Source organism: Protopterus annectens, chromosome 3.part0 (assembly GCF_019279795.1).
Source record: "Protopterus annectens isolate FY-2018-M chromosome 3.part0, PAN1.0, whole genome shotgun sequence".
Classification (NCBI taxonomy): domain Eukaryota; kingdom Metazoa; phylum Chordata; order Ceratodontiformes; family Protopteridae; genus Protopterus; species Protopterus annectens.
Window position 1 is genome coordinate 217,791,392 of NC_056731.1, and position 23,937 is coordinate 217,815,328.

The 23,937-nt window shown below is 44.4% G+C and overlaps 1 protein-coding gene across 2 annotated transcripts in view; it reads right to left on the minus strand.

Moving 5' to 3' along the window:
- Window positions 1-23,937, minus strand: part of SP4 (Sp4 transcription factor) — a 628,400-nt gene that overhangs the window by 251,964 nt on the left and 352,499 nt on the right. For both annotated transcript variants that reach the window (XM_044064702.1, XM_044064700.1), the window contains exon 5: window positions 20,399-20,598. In XM_044064702.1, the coding sequence (XP_043920637.1) occupies window positions 20,399-20,598 (200 nt within the window). The remainder of the gene's footprint in view (window positions 1-20,398; window positions 20,599-23,937) is intronic.

Sequence of the window (23,937 nt, forward strand, 5' to 3'; positions counted from 1 at the left end):
AATTAGAAGTTATGTACTCACCAAAACGTTCCATCTGAGTAGGTGTATTCATTTGTCTACAACCTGTGGGTTATGGATCCGATATCGGATCCAAACCGGCATGGTTTTCCAGCTATGGATCCGAGCTCTCAGCTCCTCCCCTCACCCATAATGCCCTGCTCTCCCTACATGACCTCAGATCGAGTTTGCCAACAGCATGAATACCCTGAAAAGGGTAACACATAATATGCAGGAAACTGAAAAAGGCCAGGGGGATAGGAGGGCGGGATGGTTGCAGACAAATGAATACACCTACTCAGATGGAACGTTATGGTGAGTACATAACTTCTAAATCTGAAGTAGGAGATTCATTTGTCTGCAACCTGTGGGACAGAGTCCCCAGCTACCTGAATCTTGGGCGGCCATCATGGAAGGATATTCCGGAGCACCGCGTAGCCAAAGGATGCTCTACCCCTAGATGTAATATCCAACTTGTAGTGGGAAATAAAGGTATGAGATGAAGCCCAAGTGGCTGCTGAACAAATATCATCTAGAGGAATCCTAGCCTTAAAGGCCGCCAAGGTAGAAACTGACCGGGTTGAATGGGCATGTACACCCTCCGGTGCGGGCCTTCCAGAAGCTTGATAAGCCAATAAGATGCACTGTGAAATCCAGCGAGATAATGAGACTTTAGAAATTGGCTTGCCCAAATTAAATTTAGCAAAGGAAATAAACAACTGGTCGGATTGCCTATGACCAGCCGTCCTGTTTAGATAAAATCTAAGTTGCCTGTGAACATCTAAGGAATGAAGCTTGTATTCACCCTTGTTTTGATATTTAGGAAAGAAAACAGGGAGGTTAATGGATTGATTAATGTTTGCTTCAGAAGCTACCTTAGGAAGAAAGGACGGGTTGGTCCTGAGGTATACACGATCTGGATGAAAGACCAAGTAAGGAGGCTTGGCTGATAAGGCTTGAAGTTCTGAGACTCTCTTGGCCGAGGTAATGGCTACTAAAAAGGCCGTCTTGAAAGATAAAAATTTCAGATCTACCGTAGCCACCGGTTCGAAGGGGGGAGCGGTCAAGGCCTGGAGGACCAAAGAAAGGTCCCAAGGAGGAACCACTTGCTTTACAGGGGGCCTGAGAAGGAAAGTACCTTTTAGGAAAATCTTACACAATTTGGCAGACATCAGTGGACTGGAGTCATGACCAATATGATAATGAGAAATTGCCGCAAGTTGTACTTTGACCGTGGAACTGCTGGCACCATCATTAAAAAGAGTGGTTAAGAAGTCAAGCACCAGAGGAAGGGGAACTGTGAAGGGGTTTAGGCCTTGCCGCTCCGCCCACAAGGAGAACCGTTTCCACTTACTGCGGTAAACTTTCCTAGTGGATGGTTTATGAGCCGCCACCAGGATGGCCTTAACAGGGGACGAAATACCGTGAGTCCTGATCAGGAGTGGAACTGGAGCAGCCAAGCGGTCAGCTTCAGGTTGTCCAGATTCGGGGGCAATAAGCGGGATGGATGAGATATCAGATCCAGAATGGGATCTAGAATCCAAGGAGGATTCACTGAGTGAGACCTTAGGAAAGGGAACCAGATCTGTCGAGGCCAAAATGGGGCAATGAGAATCATTCTGCACCCCAACCGAGAGGCTTTCTGAAGAACTTGGAGCATCAGAGGCAAGGGGGGGGGGGGTAAGCATAAAGAAGACCGGGTGGCCAAGCATGCACCAGAGCGTCTCTTGGGGTACCTCCGGGAGGAGGTATTAGAGCGAAAAAACTGTCGCACTTGGTGTTTGAGGGAGATGCAAAAAGATCGCAACAAGGAGTTCCCCACCGTGCGAAGATGCGTTCCGCTACCTGAGTATTGAGAGACCACTCGTAAGGGGTGAGAATGGTGCGACTGAGTTTGTCTGCAAGGATGTTGTACCGACCCGGAATATGCGTTGCTATGAGAAAGCGGTTGGTGGAGATTGCCCATTCCCACACTCTCATGGCTTCTAGACAAAGAGGGTAAGACCTGGTTCCTCCTTGCTTGTTGATATACCAGACAACAGACATGTTGTCCGACTGAATCGCAATTGTTCCCAAGGGAAGAAAGGTCTGAAGTGCTAGCAACGCTAAGAGCACTGCTCTCATCTCTAGAACGTTGATATGCAGTAAGGTCTCTGAATCGTTCCACATGCCTTGGACCGTCCGGCCTGCAAAGTGCCCCCCCACCCAAGGCGGGAGGCGTCCGTGGTCACCGTGGCGAGAGGGGGAGAAGCACAAAAGGGGCGGCCTCCGTGGAGATCTGGAGAGTGTAGCCACCACAGGAGGGACCGCTTGCCAGCCTTGCTGATCGCAATGGGATGATGCATAGGAAGAGCAAGATACGACCACTGAACTAGGAGTGTCCATTGAAGGATGCGCATATTGAACCTGGCGAGAGGAAGAAGCGCTATTGCAGCCGCCATGGACCCTAGGGCCCTCAGGACCAACTCCGCCGGAACTGAGCTTGAGTGGAGAATGGCCCGCACCTGGAGCTACAGATTTTGAATTCTGTCCGCAGTGAGGAAGGCTCTTAATCTCCTCGTGTCTAACCTGGCACCTATAAAATCTAGGAACTGCATGGGTGCTAGGTTGGATTTTTCTGGGTTTATTGTGATGCCCAGACGGGGAGCAAGATGGAGAAAGGAGTCTCGCGCCAATAGTAGTAGATGCCTTGTTGGGGCGGTGAGAAGCCAGTCGTCCAGGTAGGGAAAGACCTGCACCCCCTGAAGCCTCAGGTGGGCCGCTACCACTGCTAATACTTTGGTGAACACCCTGGGGGCTGTGGTGAGACCAAAGGGAAGGACCCGGAATTGGTAGTGACTGGCTCCCAGCCGGAAGCGGAGAAACCTCCTGGAGCGCCTGTCCATTAGTATATGGTAGTACGCATCCTTGAGGTCTATGGAGCACATCCAGTGATTTTCTCCCAGAAGGAGAGAATAGACTGCAACGTAACCATTCGGAATTTCTCTTTGGGAACTGTCAGGTTCAAGAGTGAAAGGTCTAATATTGGTCTTAGATCCCCCGTCTTTTTTGGCACTAAAAAGAACCTGGAGTAGAACCCTGATCCGATCTGGTCTGGGGGGACGGGCTGGATGGCTCTTTTCTTTAGCAGATGGCCAATTTCTGCCAAAGCGGCCTCCCACTGACCGGGTGGAACGTCGGGGAGGGACTTCAATTTTGGCATGTGACGAAAAGGGATACGGTATCCTCTGGATATGATTTGGAGGACCCAGCGGTCTGATGTTATGGACTCACATGCCGCTAGGTGCTCCGAAAAACGTCCCCCGACTGCCTCCAGAGTGGAGCAGCCGGGCAACCCTTCAGGGCTGCTGCGCTGGCCGTTCAGAGAAGGGTTCTCTAGACCCGAAGTTCCTGGGAGCCCCTCTGCCCCTGGGGCGGCGTCCTCCCTGTCCTCCTCTGCCACGGAAGGACTGGTTGTTCGGAGCGGGCTGGGATTGCTGCGACTTCCGGAACCACATCTTCTTCTGGCCCTTTTGGTTCCTAGAATAGGGCCTCTGGGGCACAGAGAAGTGGATTCCGACGGCAGACAGCGTCTTCCCGTCCTTTTCGCTCTGGGTCAAGGTATCGCGAAAAGTTTTGCCAAAGAGGGCAGAACCATCGAAGGGGGCGTTCGCAAATGACGCCTTGAAGGGCTCTGTGAAATCGCAATGACGGAGCCAGGCCTGACGTCTAGTGACTAGGCCTGCCCCTGCGGCTCTAGCGGCACCTTCCGTAGCGTGGGACAGTAACCGCACAGAGGTATTAGTGATGGACCTGAGAGTGGCCATACGGGTGGAGTGCAAGACTTTGTCCTCCTCCGACATGGACTCTGGGGGGGGTGCAGCGTATTCTTTAATAAGATCGCGCTGCATCCTAATCACATGTGCCAGGTAGTTCAGCGCTCTTACTGAAAAGGTCGCTGAACTAAACATCCGCTTCCCCAAGCGGTCCATCATCCGAGACTCCTTGCTCGGGGGATGGACTGAGGGACTCTCCTGAGCAAGTTCCCTCTTGGTGGCAGCCGCCGTCAACATGGCATCTACCGGAGGCCCCTTACTACAATGGGCACGGTCAGCCGGGGGACTGAGTATACGGTCAGGCCTTTTTGGGATTGGCTCCACGGTGTCCGGTTCCTTCAACGCCCTGGTGGTAATGAGGTCCACCAGGGGGTCGGCAGGAGGGGACACCCAAGAGGTAGACAGGCCCGCTTCAAATGCCTCCAAGAACACGGACTCGTCCGAGGAAGACTTGGGGGCAGACCACCCCCCCCTTATGCAGAGCATTTCCATGATGTCTCCAAATGAGACATCCTCAGGGGGTGATCTTGGGGAGCCTTCCCCTTCCTCCAAGTCCGTGTCTTCTGTGAGAGACTCGGGGGGAGTCAATGTGCCTCCTTTTGCACGTATGTTTGCGGGGGGCATCCTCCGGGGGGCTGTCAGAGGACTCCTCGCAAACAGTGACCTGTTCCAAGGGAACGACTTGGGGCAAAGGAGCAGGCTGTCCCAATGGCCGGATGGTGGAAGCCTGGCCCAGTGCAGATGGAGCGCGGGACGGAGCCGAAGCAAGTGCCGGGGGTCCGGAGACCCTCAACAGGGCCCTCTCCACCACATCAAAAGCCGAAGGGGAGCCGACCTCGACCAAAGGATCCGACAATCGGCTCCCCCTCGGATCCGAGGAGTGGATCGGAGCCGGCGCCGAAGGCAACGGATCCAAGGGGACAGTGCGCTCCGACACAGACGGCGCCGAAGGAGCACTGATCCCCCCGGATCCGAAGCTCGGATCCAGGCTCTGAGAGGTCGGATCCGAAGTACCGAGTACTATTGGCGCCGACCCACCCCCGGCTCCAAAGCTGCTTGGCTCCAACTGCTCCGAACCCGGGTAGCGGGTCGGAGAAGGAGCTATAGGTTTAAAGAAAGGGGTCGAGCTCCCCCCCAGAGGGGGGGGGGGGAGGCAAGAGCACTCCCATCTGCATCTGGGCCTGGATGAACCTTCTCATCATCCGGTCCAGATCAGCGTCTGATAAACTATAGGTCGATCTCGACGAGGCTACCGAGGTAGGCCTTGAGTGCCTCCTCGATAGCCTCGACAGAGATCGGGTCTCCTTCTCCTCCGGTCCCGGTGAAAAGCACACGGGTGACCGGAGCCGAGGAGGGGGAGAACCAGCAGACAAGGAGGCCGGAGGGGAAGCCCGCTTGGCAGGCGGGGCCGAAACAGAGGTCTCGGCCCGCCGCTTATGGTGCTTCTCCCTCCGGTCCTTCTTTCTAGCTTCCCTCTCCTCCGAACCAGTACAGGGATGTTGAGTCCCAGGAGGAGGAGGGGGAGCCGGAGAGGAGGGAACCATAGACACGGTTCCCCCCGAAGGAGCGGAGGTCGGAGCCGAGTCCGGGGGCAAAAGTCCCGCCAGGACCAGCTTAGACCTCCGCTCCTTCAATGCCCTGGGGTTGAACCCTGCACAAATGGAACATCCAGAAGTGAGGTGTTCAACCCCAAGGCATCGAACGCACCGAGTGTGGCCATCAGCAGGGGAAAGCTTATGGCCACACTCGGAGCACTTCGAAAAAATGGCCTTAGGTTGTTCTGACATCCTAAGAGCCTATAGATTACTTAAACTAAAGTAAAAAGTAAAAGTAAACTAGACACACAACAGGCCCAAACACACACTACGCTACCAGCGAGGGGAGGGAAACTAATTATAAAGATTAATATAACTAAACAAGTTTAACTACCTAAACTTTCACTCAACTTTTAAAAAAAAATTAAATTTTAGCACTAGAAAAACTTTAGAAACCACTTAGCTGTAGAGCTCAAGAAAACCAATCTGGTCACCAGCGCGGCAAACTAGATCTGAGGTCATGTAGGGAGAGCAGGGCATTATGAGTGAGGGGAGGAGCTGAGAGCTCGGATCCATAGCTGGAAAACCATGCCGGTTCAGATCCGATATCGGATCCATAACCCACAGGTTGCAGACAAATGAATCTCCTACTTCAGATCAAGAGTTATAGTTGCTGCCATGGATCCCAGGGCTTGTAATATTAACTGGGCTGGAAGAACAGAACATTGAATCATTTTCTTGACTTGACACCTCAGTTAATTTATTTAAGTCAAGGGAAGAGAGGCTATCTGACTGAATGTGTCTAGACAAGCACCTATGAACTCCAGACTCTGAGTAGGAGTGAGCTGAGATTTGCTGCAGCTGACTGATTCCCAGATGAAAACACAGCTGGAGCAAGTAGTCGGTTGCCTGTAGAAGTGGATGCCTGGATGGGGCAGTTAGGAGCTAGTTGTTTAGATATGGAAACACCCAGAATCTCAGCAGTCTCAAGTGAGCTACCAAAACCATACATTTAACACCCTAGGGGCTGTGGTGATACCAGGGCAGTTCTCTGAACTGGTAATGACCGGCTCCCAGCCAGAATCACAGGTATCTTCTGGAACGCCTGTTCATTTTGATGTGATAATACGTGTCCTGAAGATCTACTGAGCACATCCAATCATCCTTTTGCAGCACAGTCAGAAAGGACTAAACCATGACCATCCACAACTCTGAATACTGTACAAACAGATTTAAATTACTGAGATCCAAAATTGGTCTCAAGTCCCCTGTCTTTTTTGGCACTAAGAAGAATCTTGAGTAAATTCTGGACCCTCTCTGTCTGAGGGGGACCTGTTGGATGACTTTTTTATAGCAGCTTTTTTATTTCTGGAGATGCTGCTTCCCTCTGACTGGGTGTAACTATTGGGGATTTTCCTCATCATGGTGGGAGGGGCTAGGGAAAATGGTATTATAAAACATCTAAATAGGATTCTCTGCAACCACAACTCTTTAGTAATAGATGGCCAGGCTCTCTGGTGCAGAAATAAACGTCCCCCAACTGCCTCCAGAGGGGAACAGTTGGGCCTCCTTTCAGGAGCTCTGATAGGGCTTACCTGGAAAGGAATCTCCTAAGCTCTGGTTCTGTGGGTCACCTCTGCTGTGAGAGCAGCTTCTTCCATTTGAGTTCCCCCCTCTGCCCCTGGGGAAACTACCACTGCATGACTATAGAAAAGAATTTCCTAAACCAAAATTTTCTACCTCCTTGCTGGTTCCTAGTAAAGGTCTTAGAGGGGTTGAAAAACATACACCCACGACAGACAGGGTCTTTCCTTCTTGTTCATATCTCGAGATTGTATACTTAACCTTGGGGCCAAACAGAGAAGAGATGTCAAAGGGCACATTGATGAATGAAGATTTATAAAGGGCTACGCATAAATCACACAGGCGCATCCAGGCATGGCTTCTGATGGTTATGCCTGAACATGCAGCCAGTGAGGTACCTTCCGCAGCACAGGAGATCAACATCATGGATGCATTCAAGATTAATTGAAGGGAGGCCAGTTGCAAGGAAATTCTGGTTTTCATCTTCGAACGACATGGACCCAGAAAGAGATTTGGCAAGCTCCTTGGTCAGATTTGTTTGCAGCCTCATAAAATGTGCCAATTTAGCAATCTGAGGGCAAATGTCACTGAAGCATACACATGCTTCTCAAATCTGTCCAAAGCCCTCAACTTTCTGGCAGGGGGATGGACAGAATATCTCTGCTCTGCCAGTTCTTTCTTTTTGGCTACAGCCACAACTATGGCATCAATTGGGATTCCCTTGGTCCAGTTTGTGTGATCTTTAGGGGAAACTAAAATTTTGCCTGGTCTTTTCGGTACTGGCTCAACAGTGAATGGATCCTTCCCATGTCCACTGAGAGACAAGGTCAATGAGCTCATCAGCTGAGGGGTCACCCAAGAAGTAGATGGGCCAGACCTAAAGCCTCAAGGAAACACAGACTCCTGCTGGGAGGAGGTGTCAGAGGACCAGCCACATTTTTGTTTCAAGAGGAGACATCTTCAGGTGGTGATCTGGGGACCCATCCCTTCATCAAAATCTTTGTCTCCTGTGAGAGATTTCTTAGGGGGAATCTAAGTGCCTCCTCTTATAAATTCTCTTCCAAGGGACTTCCTTAGTGGGGTGTTCTAGAGAAGTATTAGAAGAGATTATGGTGTCCTGACAGACTGGCTGGAGACTAGTTCAGGCTGGCTGTCCAGGGGGAAGGGATGGACGAGGCTCATAGCAAAGAACTGGATGAGGTAGGGTTGCCTGATTTGAGGGAGGCAGGGATGTCTCTGCTTTAGCCAAGGAGAAAACCCTCTCCACAACCTCAAAGGCAGAATGCCTATGGGTCACAGAAGTCAACGGCACTGGAATATCTTGGACCATCGGCTCCTGTAACAACATCAGCACTCCACACAAAGGACAAAGTTGGACTACAGCTATTCTGAGCCAAGGCTTTGAGGGGAAGAGGTGGCTCTAACAGTTTTTGTCTCAGACACTCTTCCAGCTCCAAAGGGCTCGGTGCCAATCAGCTCAGGGGAATCATCTGAGTCGAAGAACAGAAATGTTTCGGATCCAATGTAGTCACCCACAGAGATCTACGATCAGAGGTCTCTGAAACAGTGAAGGACCCAGTGGGAAAGCACCCATTTGGATATGTGCTGTGTGTAAATTCCTCATTATCTTATCCACATTGGCTTCCGATAAGCTTCTGGATGATCTATGAGATGATGTGGAAGATGGAGGTCTGGAGTGTCTTCTCGGAGATCCCTCCAGGAAAGGAGAAGGAAGCCTATGAGAAACTGGATGTGAGGGAAGTGGTGGGGAACGGATCTGAGGAGACCTGGATTTCAAAACTGTCGGATCCCAGACAAGAGGCTCCACCTTTTTATTTACTTTTGTAGGAGGCTCCATTTAAGAAGCCAATGCTGAAGCCGAAGAACAGTTGGGAGACCTCTTACTGGACTCCTTTTCCTTTGGTATACAGTCAGATTGTCTTTTAACAGGCTTTTTGGTAGGGGTTCAAGCCCCAGCCCCTGAGGAAGTAGAAGTGGTTGGGAGAAGGCCTCAATACTAACTTGTTTCTGTGATCAACTGAAGCTCTGGTATTGAAACTGGAGCAGATTGAACTGTCTGCATCGACATGAGCAGGACCTACACAATACATGCATTTCCTGTGGGCATTAGACTTGGGAAGTTTGTTGCAACAAGTAATGCATTTTTTGAATCCTGTATGTTTGTCAACCATGTCAAACCCTACAACACTACAAGCAAAAAACATAGTAGTAGCAGTAGTAAACTCTGTAGAGAAAACTTCCTACACAAGTATATAGAAAAATTTTTTTGCTAGCTCACGAACCAACGGGAAATGGATAATACGGAAAACTTTGATGAAACGCTCAACAAAGGGATCTGCATCTGAAGCTAATGGTGGGAAATAAGACCCGACGTATGTTAGGTTGGTGGGACATTACAGGTACAGGGAGGAACTTCAGAGTTCTTGGATCTGACTATCTAGTAGAAGAGGCCATGTCGGATCAAAGTACTGGATCCGAACCCCAACAGTTGAGGAATGAATGAAAAGGACAACATCAGATTCTTAGGTTTTCTCTGCACGCATTTTCTTCTAATTCTATTTTTTTGAAATAGTGCTTCTTGAGAAGCTTCATGTTTAGCCAGACTTTTTTTTTCATTTCAGTCTCAGATTTTTACAGTTTTATCAGCTCATCTGAATAGCTAGCTAAAAGGCTTCTGCTATTTTTTCAGTCTTTTGTTATCCGACTTTAAAATAAGCAGAACACTGAAGGAATATCATATACAAACACCTCCTGAGTACATCTGATTTATTTTTTTCCTCTAAATTAATGGGAGCCATCCCCTGTACCAGAGCTGAAACTCTGAACTGATTTTTGCTGAAGAGCTGCAAGATTCTTCTTAGTCAGATATTTTTCTTTCCCTTGTCTGGTTGATTCCCTCTTACTGTCACCAAATTTCTTCTTTCCTGACATGCAGGTAGTGTAAATAATAGTCACTAACCAAATTTTCCTCAAGTGAGTAGTGATAACTAGCTTGTTTTCACAGCTGCAGTTTTTGCACTGGAAGAGCTCTAATCAAGCTGCTAAGTGTCATACTTTACATATTCTTGAGATGCAACGTAAGATTAGAAAAGGAAGCCCATTTTCCATTTTATGGATAACTTTTAGTTAAGAGACTAAGAGCTGTAGGGGTGAAGAGGTGTGAGATTGTTTAGCATAGCTTTAGTCAGTGAAGTGTTTTGCTAATAATATTGTCAGTGTGCTAGGCTAATGAAAAAGCTGAATACAGCAGCTTGAATCTCACACCTGCCTATCGACACTCAATGACTGCTGGGAGAAACAGCAGTCATGGGAGTTTAGGATCACTTAGTGATCCTAAAAGTGATCATCCTGTGCAGACAACAATTTATTACATTATTGTATCTGCGTTACTATGCTGTATGGCAAGAATTATAAACTTTACTAGGGGAATCTTATCCTGCTCCATTTCTCTTCTCTTACTTTTTATCTGGAAACAAATACACTTGGATACTGATTTATTGCATGACCGAGAGATTGCTTGTGCTGCAGACTATGCCACTTTATGACTGAAATCTACTGTGGACTTGAAGATCTATACACTTAAAGCTTTTTATCCCCCCAATTACTTTATCAAAACCAACTCCACATTACTCAGAATCAGAAGTACTTGACAGCTGATCAGAATACAGAAATACAAATAGATGTTCGTTAAACTTAATAAATAGTTCAAGGGAAGAAACTAAAGTAAAAATGACACTTTTGGAAAGAGAAAGCTCACTTTACATGAAAAAGGCATAACTACTGCAAAAAGAAAGAAAAATACTTTTTGCATGTCATCTTTAAGATGCAGTACAACAGCAACAAACTGTGATGTCTGCAGATTGGGGTCAGACTGATGAAAACCGATAGTGGTTGATGAAGGATGGACCACTGGATAGCAAGAGTCCATTGTAGTGCCAGCATGAAGAATCTTGTTAGTCATATTAAGAATATGGCTGGTGACTGATCCTAATTCTCAAAGGATTAGTCTCGTTGGTGGTTTGGGAGTACTTGCACATGTTGCCTCAGAGACATTACACGTTGTGGGGCAGTGCAGCTATTTGTGTGATCATATTCAACTGTGTTCCTATGAATTCTTACTTCTGCACAAGAGTTAATTTTTACTTTGCAAGGTTTATAGTGATTCTCAGCTGGTTGAAGAGTTGCAGTAGGCATTCCATGGCTCGAAGAAGTTGATGCCTTGTTGGTGCAGTTAGTAGCCAATCGTCTAACCATGGAAACACATGGAATCCCTGTAGTCTCAGGTGAGCTGCCACCACTGCCATGCATTTAAGCAAACACCCGGGGGGCTGTGGTGAGTCCAAAGAGCAATGCTCTGAACTGGTAATGACTGGCTCCCAGCTAAAAGTGCAAGTATCTCCTGGAGCGCAGGTCTATTTTAATATGACAGTACGTGTCCTGGATCTACAGAGCACATCCATTCATCCTTGTGAAACAGTGGGAAAACAGATTGGACAATAACTATTTGAAACCTCGACTTCTTAACGCACAGATTCAGTTTGCTCAAGTCCAAAACTGGACAGAGGTCCCCTGTCCTTTTTGGCACCAAAAAAGTATGAGTAAGTTCAGAACTCTCTGGGTTTGGTCGGGACCTTTTAGATGACCACTCTGAACTTCTTGAGGGTGCATTCTCTCTGACTGGGTGGTATGTTGGGAAGATTCTTTCTGGGACCTGGAGGTGGAAGGGAATATAGTAGTCTCTGGAAATTATGTTCAGCACCCAGATGCTGTTTGTTAAATTTGTTCAGGCATATAGGTGCAATGACAGATGACACCCAACTGCCGATAAAGGCAGTTGGGCAGCACTTCAAGAGCACTGATAGGACCTTTCAGAGAAAGGTTAGTTGAAGCCCTGGTTCTGTGGTCCCCCTCTAGGGTGGCATCTGCCGTGAGATCTTCGTCCTCTGCATCTGGAGGAGGAATCCTCAAGTGGAGCCTGAAAAGGACCTTGAAATTTCCTGAACCAAATTTTCTTCCCGCCTAGTTGACTCCTTGAAAAGGTCCTTTGAGGGGTAGAAAACTTGATCCCTACAGCAGACAAGGTCTCTCTCACTTGCTCGCTGTAGTAAGTGTTTCCTTTAAAGACTGCTCAAACAGGTAGGAACCATCAAAGATGACATTAGTAAAAGATGCCTTAAAGGGGTCTACAAACTGCACAGCCTCATCTAGACATGTCTCCTAATGGCTATGCCTGTGCTGGCTACTCGATAGATGCCATCTGCAGCATTAGAAATTAATCTCATTAAGGAATTAGATATCGAGGAAAGAGTAGCCAACTGGAGAGAGAGCTTCTTAAGGTCTTCCTCCGAAAAGGTCTCTGACAGAGTTGGTCAGCTCTTTAATCAGGTCTCGCTGAAGTCGTGTCAAGTCTGCCATATACTTTAATGCTCTCAGTCCAAAGGTGGCTGAAGCATAAACATGCTTATTGTGTCTGTCCAATGCCAGAGACTCCTTGTTTGGGGGGTGGACAGAGGAGCTTTGCTCAGGTATAGCCTTCTTTGTGGCTGCTAACATCACAATGGCATCAAAAGTAATACCTTTGCTCCAATGCAGGCAGTCCGCCCATGGACTGAGAGATATTTGACAGCTCACTCCATGTCTGGCTCCTTCCATGCCTGGCAAGAGACTAGCTTGATAAGTGCATCCGCGCGGGGGGTCAGCCAAGACATAGATGGGCCTGTCCCAAAAGCTTCCAGGAATACAGATTCCTTGGAAGGTGGAGGTTGGGAAGACCATCCAGCCTTTGCTACAGGATTTCCAGAATGTCTCCAAAGGAGACATTGTCAGGTGAAGATCTGGAGGATCCTTTTCCCTCATCAAAATCGGTGTCCTTGGTGAGGGACTCCAAGGGGGAGACCATGTGCATCCTTTTGCAATTTTTGCGATGGATGCTCAGGTGAAGTATCAGAAAAAAGGGGGTCCGCTGGGGAGGAGGGGGGTGGCCTGGAAGTCTGTTTGGGGGGGGGGGGCTGACCTATGGCAGGACATGCAAGACTTTAAACCCAGAAAAGATGAAGGATGGGCAGGATACGGAGGGTGAGAGAACACAATTCTGGCTTCAGAAAGTCTTTTGTGCTGCCTGGAAAGCTGATGGACTCTAAGAGACTCCCTCTCCCTCCCTCAAAATCAAAGCTAATCTGGGAAGAAACAGTAGAGTATACCCCAGATCAGAAGCCACTGGACAACATCGGGCCCGAGCCATCGAAGGCCGAGACCCCTAGAGGAAATGATGGCTCTGAAAAGGCCCGAACCGAAGCCAATCCCCTGGAGTCAGTGTTGACCTCTTGAATCTGAGACCCATTCTGATCCTAAGGTATCAGAGCAGAGCCAGTCCGTGACATTGCAGGAGTCGAAGTAAGGGTTCTTCCGGCATCTCTCTCTGGGAAACCAGATCCTGGGCACCCAAAACCAAAGGATAGATTGGAAAAGGAGTTGTTAAGGTTGGTGTCTGAACCGGATCCTGGGTACCCAAAACCGAAGGATAGATCGGAAAAGGGAGTTGTTAAGGTTGGTGTCTGAACTCTCATGGATTCAGGGTGGGTTGGAGACAAGATAATCCCCATCTGGATTGGGTCTTTGAGTAAAAATTCTCATCATCCTGTCCATATGCTGAGAGAAGCTACAACAGGATCTGGAGGAAGCAGAAGAATGTCTGGAATTGGCGGACAACTGGGCCTGTCAGGTTGGAACAAAAGTAATTGGCTTCAAAAGGTGGGTAGAAGTATGGTTCCGAGATCTCAGATCAGAGGTGGACTTGCTCAGGAAGGTGTCAAATAGACTTTGATAACTTCTGTCTGCTGAGATGGTTGTCTGGGATATGAAGTGTTAGGATTTGAAGACAATACATTTGCTGCAGACTTTGGTAAAGGTGGATGTCTTGTTGGATCCGAAGAAGACTTAACTTCCAGTTGCATCCGAAGCTTACGGAAGCGATACTATGGATCTTTTGTGGAGTTTTTCAGGGCCACCTAACTTAGCCCCTGGAGAAACAGAGGAGGCACATTGTTTTAGGTCTGTGCACATAGATGGTTTGATGGAGGTTTGACTAGAGGATGGTAATAACCCTCTCAAAATAAGTTTGTTTCATCTGTCAGAAAGAGCATGGGGATTAAACACCATGCAAATATTGCAATCAGCCTGCAGATGCCCTGGCCCCAAACAGTATAAGCACTTCTTGTGGGCATCAGAATTTGGGACATTATGCTCACAAGAAGTGCACCGCTTAAATCGGTCAATTTTTCCAACATGGTACACACAGAACTAAAACAGTCACACATGCACACACTTACACAGAAAACACACTAATAATAAGAAAAAGAGTTTCTTAAAAAAAGTGCCAACTACATAAATAGAGATAAATGTGGAAGGGGAAGGCCCTAATGCCAGCGACGGAAAAACTACTTGGAAGGAAGGTTCAATTTAGAAGAAAAGTATATTAAGGAGTATATCCAAGAAGAAATGTATACAAAGTTAACGAAAGGCAAAGAGAAAAAAGCACAAGAAAAACACTCACCTCATTGATGAAGTCGTTTGAGACAATGGATCATGTCTGTGCTGGATGGTGGCAAATGAGATCTGAGAAATTAGAGGAGATGCGAGGAATTATGGGAGTGGAAGGAGCTCGAGACTCCAGTCAAACGTCTAGTGAAAACGTCTGAATCAGATCCAATACCAGATCCAAAGACCAATCAAGTAAGGGAGAATGAGATGGAAAACAGATTTATATACTTTACTAGACAATCCTATCCTGCTCCATTTCTCTTCTCTTACTTTTTACCTGGCTACAAATACACTTGGTTACTGATTTAATGCATGACTGAGAGACTGACTGTGCTGCAGAATGTGCCAGTTTATGGTTGAAGTCTGCTGTGGACTTGAAAAATATTTATACGCTAAAAGCTGTTTATTCCCGCTATTACTTTATCAAAACAAACTCCACATTACTCAGAATCCGAAGTACTTGATAGATGATCAGAATACAGAAATGCAAATAGATGTTCATTAAACTTAATAAATAGTTCTAAGAAAGAAATTGAAGTAAAAATGACATTTTAGAAACAGAAAGCTCACTTGATGACAACGGCATAACTATTGCAAAAAGAAATAAGAAAAACACTTTTTTGCATATGATCTTTAAAATGCAATATGACAGCAACAAATTGTTTAGGCATTCCAGAACATTCACTGCTATATTCCTCTAAAGTGTTTTCCACAGATGGCCTACATACAGCTGCAGAATGTGTCTTCATGGGACAGAATTTTCCACTCTAATCTGGTTTCACAACACAGGACAAAAACTTGTTCTCAGTACAGGCCTTTTCAAAATGCTTAGGTGCTGTAACTTAACTGCATTATAAAAACTACTGCTCTACTAACATGATGATATACACACTCACATTAAGCTTTTTACTTGGGGCACAGTGGTTGATGTTTTAATGGTATTATGCTCTGCTATGGAAACATGTTGCTGTTTGAAGTTAAGTCTCATATTGTTTACCTGGCGTACAAATAAATGTTAGCAGGTAGAGATTACTTTTTTCAGTCAAAGTTAGTTTAGGCAAGCAAGCACTGCTGAGATCCCATTTATATCAAAGTACACTTTAGTTTGTTGCTTGTATCAAATTGTTATTTTTAAGGACATGTGCAGTCTTTTATATTAGTTTTGTTTTCTGTTTTCTTCTTTACTATGACTTTGTAATTTTTGCTGTGTGGGGACTGGTTCCACTGTAGAGTTTGACCTTTCGCACAGTGGTGCATCTGTGGAGTTAGTAGCCATAAGGAGGAAGGGTAAACAAAAGGGCTTTTATTATAGTTTTTATTAACTGACATGCAACAGCCAGATAGATGGCTTACTATTCTTTATCTTTTTGTCAGTACTTCATGACAGAAAAGGCTAGAAGTGCAGTTCACAAACCTAAAAAAAATATATAAATAAATAAATGGCAGCTGACTGTGTCAAAGAACTCCAAAGCTCAAAGACCAACTTGGAAGGAATTCAAAGCCACCCAAAATGGCAAGTGACTGATCACCATCACTTGGGAAAACATGCAATGACATGACTTTGTTCACATCCGATACGAAGTTACACTATTAAGAGGACTGAATAAGGGGGACCTGAGAAGGCAACTATCCCTTGGGTCTCAAAGGTTAAACATAATGTACAGAATAACTCTGTAAAATTAGTTCAGTATACAGCGATGAAGAGGACAACTATATAGTGGTAGACACTATCACCTTAAGGGCTACAAGCTAAGACAAACTCAATGTGACAGATGACACACTGCAACCCAGTCATACAAAACAGAAGCACAGGTAAGGTAGGGAGAAAAGGGTACTCGCCCTGGGTACAAGGTGTTAGGAGGCATGATTGTAAAATGCCGATCAAAAAGTAAAACAGTACTGGTAGTCATTTAAGTACTAGCATTTTGCAGTCAGGTCTGAAGGCCTTGCTTCAGGCAAGATTTTGAAAACTTAAGATCCCTGCCATTTTTTTTCAGTAGAGGACCTGGGTGTTCCTCAAGAGGTGAGGAGCACCAGTTTGGAGAACGGACCAAGGACTTTTTTTTCCATCAACTCAGTTTAGAGGTGTGGGGCACCAGATTAAGGAGCGGCATTGGGATCTAAATGAGCCAGCTATGGCTCTTACAAACAGGTAATACATGAAGGTATAATAAATAAAACTCAGCAACACGGATCAATGAAGGCTGTCTTCTTACTCCAAATACTCCACCAATAATTCCAAGAACAGTACGAAAAGTACAAAATGTGAACTTTATTCCACTACAAAAATAAACAGGATTGAGTGCTTTCGTCTCCGCACCGGAGACCTCTTCAGAATCAAATAAAGCTATCAGTAGCACTTATTTATATCATTGTCATTAACACCCAAAAACAATAATTGATGTGCTTTTCGTAGTAAATTAATTAACTTGTCCACCTTCACTTTTAAAGTGCAATTACAACCTATAAAAAATATATATTTCCATAAACTAGTGTATTCATAACCCTAGAGTAAGTAGAGCCTAAAATATACAATACATAAAACTTAAACTTGTCTAAAAGGTGTGCTCTAATAAAAAATGAGTGTATAAATATAAAAATATGTACACATATATATTCTAAAATGTATATTATAAAATATATAGGCCCTAAATATATAATGGTAACAATTATAATAGTTGATGTACATACCATGGTTGGTAATTTATACGTGTATGTATGTTTTTCGAGGGTTCTGAGATAACAATTTTAATGCTGGTAATATGGAAATATTGTCATTAAGACCCTTTCCACTACATGCATCTAATTTTAGTTGCCACATCATTTCCCTGTATGTGAGTCTAGTTTCCCAATCACCTCCTCTTTCCAAGGGTTCCACTATCGCCAGTACCCAGAATTTAAAATTTGCTTCCATACAAACTAGTGAATGCCTGTATAATGCATTATTTTCATTTTTACGGTTGATGTCCCTAATGTGTTCATAAATTCGTCCCCTTAGGTGTCTTTCAGTCTTACCAATGTAGTAACACCAACAGGATTTACAGTAAGCTAGGTATACAACCCCTTTAGTGTAACAGCTACTATATTTTGTAGCTTTTAGGATTGTTCTAACACTAGGTAACTTCACCATCTTTTCGTCAGCAATAAAAGAACATTGGGGACATCTCCCACATCTAAAGGTACCTCTTTTGTTGATAGCGTAACTATAACTACTATTAGAATACCGGTTCCTTCCCCTTTTCTAGGATATTTTTCAAATTGTAATTTCTCCTATAACTATCGGTCAAAGTATTTTGAAATACTGTCACTCTTGTGGGCATAGATATAAACATATCCCAAGTGTCGTTAATACATTTTTAAGCCATCCAATGTTGTGGTGGTACGTTAAGGTCAAATATGGGATAGTTTTGATGTTATTTTGTTTATTTACTGTATTTATAATATCCACAGTTTCCCCTAAATAGTAATCAAACCCAAGTAAAGGTGGATAGTTAGTTTCTCTTCTTTCTATTACAAATTTTTTAATAGTCTGTGTTAAAGCTACTGGGTATCCCCTTTGGTGAAACATGTTTTCTAGAATATCTACTTCCTTCAAGAAGACTTCTTGTTCTGTTGTCATCCTGGACACACGAATCATTTGTCCCTTAACAATATTCTTTTTCAAATGAATGGGGTGATCACTCTCATAGTGTAAATAGGCATTGGAAAAGTTCTTTTTCCTATAAATGGTAGATTTATATCTTTTAGCTACTTCATCCTTGTAAACAGTTACATCAAGATAATGTGTTACATCTTTATAGGTTTCATGGGTAAACCTAAGAAAAGAAGTACTGTTACTGATGTATTCAATAAAATCACTAATAATAGACTCTGGTCCTGTCCACAAAATAAATATGTCATCCAAAAACCGATAATATCCGTGGATATATTGGTAAAAATCAGATGCAAAAATATACCGTCTTTCCCAGTGTAGCATAATAATATTAGCATACATGGGGGCACATGCTGCCCGCATAGCTACACCTTCAGTCTGATGGTAATATTCACCTTGAAAGAATACATAATTGTTTCTTAATACCAACTCCATATTTTCTAAAATTATCCTGAATTCATCCGGTTTCAAAAAATCCATTTCAATTAAGATCTTTTCAAACCAATCCAACCCTATAGAATGGGGTATAATGGTAAACAGGTCCTTGACATCAATGGTGATAAAATGGGCATTCTCCTTGTATGTCACGCTTCAAATCTTTTTCAGGAAATCCCAAGAGTCTACTAATATATGATGATATTTAGAGTGGTACCCCTTCAATTTCGTATCTATATATATTGCTAAGGGTTGTGTCTTTGAACCTTGGGATGACACAATGGGCCTCATTGGAGGATCGTGTACACATTTATGAGTTTTGGGAATACCAAAAATAGCTGGAATAACTGGCTTCCTTACCTTCAAATAATTGTGTAATTCCATATCAATGAGCCCTTGTAACAAATTATCATCTAAAATGTAATCAATCTTTTGGTATGAAATATTAATTTCGTTCTTAGAAACAAGGGTGTAACTATTGGTGTTGTTTAGAATGTCAAGCATTTTTCTAGTATAGTCCCACTGATCCATTAGAACCATACCCCCACCCCTTGTCAGGTTTCATCACTCGGACTTTTTCATTACATCTGAGCTCATAGATAAGCTTGGTTTCATCCCGTGTTAAATTACTTTCATTCTTCTCTATATTATTATAGTAATTATTTCTGATTTGTTTGGTAAGTACATTCTCAAAATACAAAATATCATGCTGTAGTGGTGGATTATACATACGTTTTTTTTTTTAGTTCAATATACAGTGATGAAGAGGACAACTATAGTGGTAGACACCATCACCTTAAGGGCTACAAGCTAAGACAAACTCAATGTGACAGATGACACACTGCAACCCAGTCATACAAAACAGAAGCACAGGTAAGGTAGGGAGAAAAGGGTACTCGCCCTGGGTACAAGGTGTTAGGAGGCATGACTGTAAAATGCCAATCAAAAAGGAAAACAGTACTGGTAGTCATTTAAGTACTAGCATTTTGCAGTCAGGTCTGAAGGCCTTGCTTCAGGCAAGATTTTGAAAACTTAAGATCCCTGCCCTTTTTTTTTCAGTAGAGGACCTGGGTGTTCAAGAGGTAAGGAGCACCAGTTCGGAGAACGGACCAAGGACTTTTTTTTTCATCAACTCAGTTTAGAGGTGTGGGGCACCAGATTAAGGAGCGGCACTGGGATCTAAATGAGCCAGCTACGGCTCTTACAAACAGGCAACACATGAAGGTATTACAATGATCAGTTGTGGACATTTCCTTCAGGGACTAAAGATGTAATTTTAGACTATGCTTACTCTGCCCCACTGGCTCTAAAAGGGGAGTGTGATGGTAAAAAGTATAAATCCAATGAACTGGCAGAAAAAAAACCTTCATCTGTAACAGTGTTCAAATAAAATGGAGAAAATGAGAAAGAGAAATGAAGCCCAGAAGTATACTACCCATACACAAAGACCACATACACAATGACATTCTTTAAAGCAGACTATTTCCACTGTGACATCCACAACGTGGACAAGGAACCATATCAATGGATCAAAGATTTTCATAAGGAATGTATATGCAGAATCATGAATATAAAACAAAAGGAACAACAATAACTCACAACTGTGCTCTTCTTAAAAAAAACAGAAAAATTGAACATGCTACGTTTTATTAAAAATCAGCTAGTGCTTTCTAACACAGACTTCTTTGGCCTTTTCTGGTAAATATACAACTGAACCAGTAACCTCATACAAATGCATGAAGAAATGATACAGCTTCATTCCCTCCTCTTCTCCACATGAAAAATGATAGCAGAAGCATTAACTTGTAAAATGCACCAACCTGTGTGGGTTCTCCTGTGTCTTTGGAGCTCATCACTTCTTGTAAACCTTTTACCACAAAAGATCCAGTTGCACACAAATGGCCTTTCTCCTGTATGCCAACGCAGGTGAGCTCTGAGGTGAGAGGTTTTCCCGTACACTTTCCCACATCCCTCAATATGGCAGATATGTTGTTTCTTTTTTCCTGGTTCACTGCTACCCCTGTGTTAAACATACAGAAATGAATTGCTGTAAAAATAGTGAAGAAAGTGTTGAATTAAATTAGGTACACTTTTTGAGCTCACTCTTAGCTTTGTGTATCAAAACATACTGCCCCTATCTGGTTAACTATGAGAAACGTATAAACACAAAACATGTCCCACAAAAGCAAGAAACAGTGCTGCTGATTCCTGCAGATAAGCACAAGCTGAAGAAAAGTCCAGTGAGACAATATACTAGAATAGTAGACTGTTGATAGTCTTTCCCCCTTTTCAATATTCATCACTTCTGGGGTAAGAAGTATAGGATGGCAAACTCACTGTAAAAAGATTTCTTATCAGTCTTTAATGTTCATCACTTTTGGGCATTACTCCTTCCTTCTTGCATCCAGAGGCCCAATATGAAGCATTGGTTAAGACAAAATAAAAAGCTATGCACTCACCCTAACATTCCATCTATGTCGTCGAGTTTCATTCTTCCTCAATGGATGGATTCAGATCTGTGACTTGGATCTGACTCTGTCGCTCATCCAGAGCATAGGATCCTAGAACTCTCAAGCTCCTCCCTTTAGCCACAATGCCCCACCATTCTAAAGTGACTCTGATTGAGTTTGCTGCCCCTAGATGTAAAAGGACAGTGGTAGAATGGGAAAAAGGGAAAGCTGGAGCTCAAATAAGGAAAAGAGGATCCTATAAAACTCTTAGATCTCTCCAGAAGTATATAAAGGGAGAGGGTAGGTGCATCAGGAGCTGAAGAATGAAAAGGGACAACAGAGATGGAAAGTTAGGAGTACATCAATTTTTAAGCTGATGTAATTTTCATTCATTTCTCAACTGATGAGACAGAGTTCCCAGCTATCGCAACCCTGGGAGGACCCTAAGGAAAGGCATTTCCGGAGCACTGCGGAGCCAAAAACTGCTTTGTTTCTAGAGACCAGATCCAACTTGTAATGAGCAATAAAGGGACATGGATTAGCCCAGGTTGCAGCTGCACAAGTATCATCTAAGGAAGCTCTAGACCAAAAAGAAAACACCACAGATCTGGTGGAATGGGCCCTAGGAGGTTTTGGTAAAGATAAACCCAATTTTCCATAGACAAAGTTTATACAATCAGTCAACCATTTGGCTAATGTAACTTTAGACACTAGAAAAGGAAACAACTGATCAGATTTCCTATACACTTTAGTTCTATGAAGGCAGAAACAAAGTTGTCTATGTACATCCAACAGATGCAACATGTTTGGAAAGTAGTTGCTGCACTTGTTGTTTAGGGGAGAGGTGAACAGATCACAGCAAGGCTGGCCCCATTGACGGAAAATCTTTTTCATCATTTTTGGATTGAGACACCACTCGTGAGACTGGAGAATACATCTGCTCAGTTTGTCTGCTACTACACTGGAACTCCCTGGAATGTGCACTACTATCAAAAAGCAGTTGGAAGAGATCACCCACTGCCATACTTTGAGCGCTTCTCGACAAAGGGGATAAGATTTGGTCCTCCCCCTGTTTGTTGATTGACCAAACTACTGACATATTGTCTGTTTGAACTGCAACTGTTCCCACAGGAAGAGCTGTTTGAAAGGCTTGCAATGCTAAAAGCACCACTCTTAGTTCCAGAACACTGATATGCAAGTTGGCCTCTAAGGAGGGAACAAGTACCTTGGACAGTCGTGCCTAGAAAATGTCCCCCCACCCCATCTGGGAGGTGTCCATGGTCACTATGGCCTTGGGTTCTGGAAGGATGAAGGGGCGGCCCAGGAGAATTTCAGTGGAGTGAATCCACCAGACAAAGTCTTTTCTGTAATGATTGTTGATCAGAATCTGGTCCGACACAGGCTGGTATAGCATAGACCATTGAGATGCCAACAGCTATTGCAGAATTCTCATGTGATATCTCGCTAGGGGAACTAGAGTTATTGTCGCTGCCATAGTACCTAGGGTCTGTAAAATTAGGCAAGCAGGTACTTTCTTGCTGTGAATTATTTACTGAACCTGGGCTAAGATTTTTCAAAGTCTTACTTGGGGAAGGGGTGCTATGCCTGTTGTAGTATTCAGCACTACCCCTATAAACTCTAAACTCTGACTTGGAGAAAGTTGAGATTTTCATTATTTATAGTTATTCCTAGATATGCACAGGTGTTGAGAACATACTCCCTTGCCTCTATCATTCAATGCCCGATCAGAGCGGTAATGAGCCAGTCATACAGCTACGGAAACACCTGGAATACTTGCAGTCTCAAGTGAGCTGCTACTACTGCCATACATTTGGTGAACATCCTGAGGGCTGTGGTGAGATGAAAGAGCAGCACCCTGAATTGGTAATGTCTGGCTCTTAGCCAGCTTGTCCACTTTTATGTGGTAATATGCATCCTGAAGTCTATCGAGCACATCCAGTTGTCCTTTCCTAAAAACTAAGAATGAACTGTCTTGTGACCATCCAGAAGATCATTTGTTTAACTGATTTATTCACCACACCGAGATCTAAAATTGGTCTCCATTCCTGTATTTTTTGGCACTAAAAAGAATCTTGAGTAAACTCTGGATTCTCACTAGTCTGGTGGGACTTCTTGGATGACTCTTTTGTCTAGCAGTTTTTGAATTTCTAGAACTGCTGGTTCCCTCTGACTGGGTCAGGGATTGCTTCCATATGGGGGAAGAAGGGAAAAGGGTATAGTATAACCTCTGAAAATAATTTGTTGCACCCAAGAATATGCTGCTATACTTAGCAAGGCATTTTGGTGCAAGGACAAGCATCCCCTGACTGCTTCCAGAGAAAGACAATCAGGCCTCCTTTCAGGAATGCTGAATGGGCTTAACCAGGAAGGAGCCTGTGAAGCTCTGGTTCTGTGGACCACCTCTCTGCATGGACAGCATCTTCCACTGTAGTTCCCCCTTTTGCCCCTGGGAGAACTGGCACCATGTGTGCACTGGAAAGGCCCTTGGATTTTTTGAACATCTTTCCACTGCTCCTCAGATTCCTGGAAAATAATCTTTCAGGTTGGAAAAACACAGACCCACAGTAGAAAGGTTCTTACCATCCTTCTCACACCTGCATAAGGTCTCTCTAACTTTTGGGCCAAACAGAGATGATCCATCAAAAGGTGCATTAACAAATGAAGACTTAAATGGTTCCACAAAGTCACATAGGTGCATCCAAGTATGTCTCCTTATGGCTATGCCTGAACCCGCTGCTGTGGTGATCCAGTTGGCTGCATGCGCAATGAGCCTCATGGATGAGTTTGACACAGACTCCGGCGTAGCCAACTACGAAGCAACCTTTTCTTCGACTCCCTCAGTAAGAGCTTCCACCAGGACATCCAACAACTCCTTGATCAGATCCCTC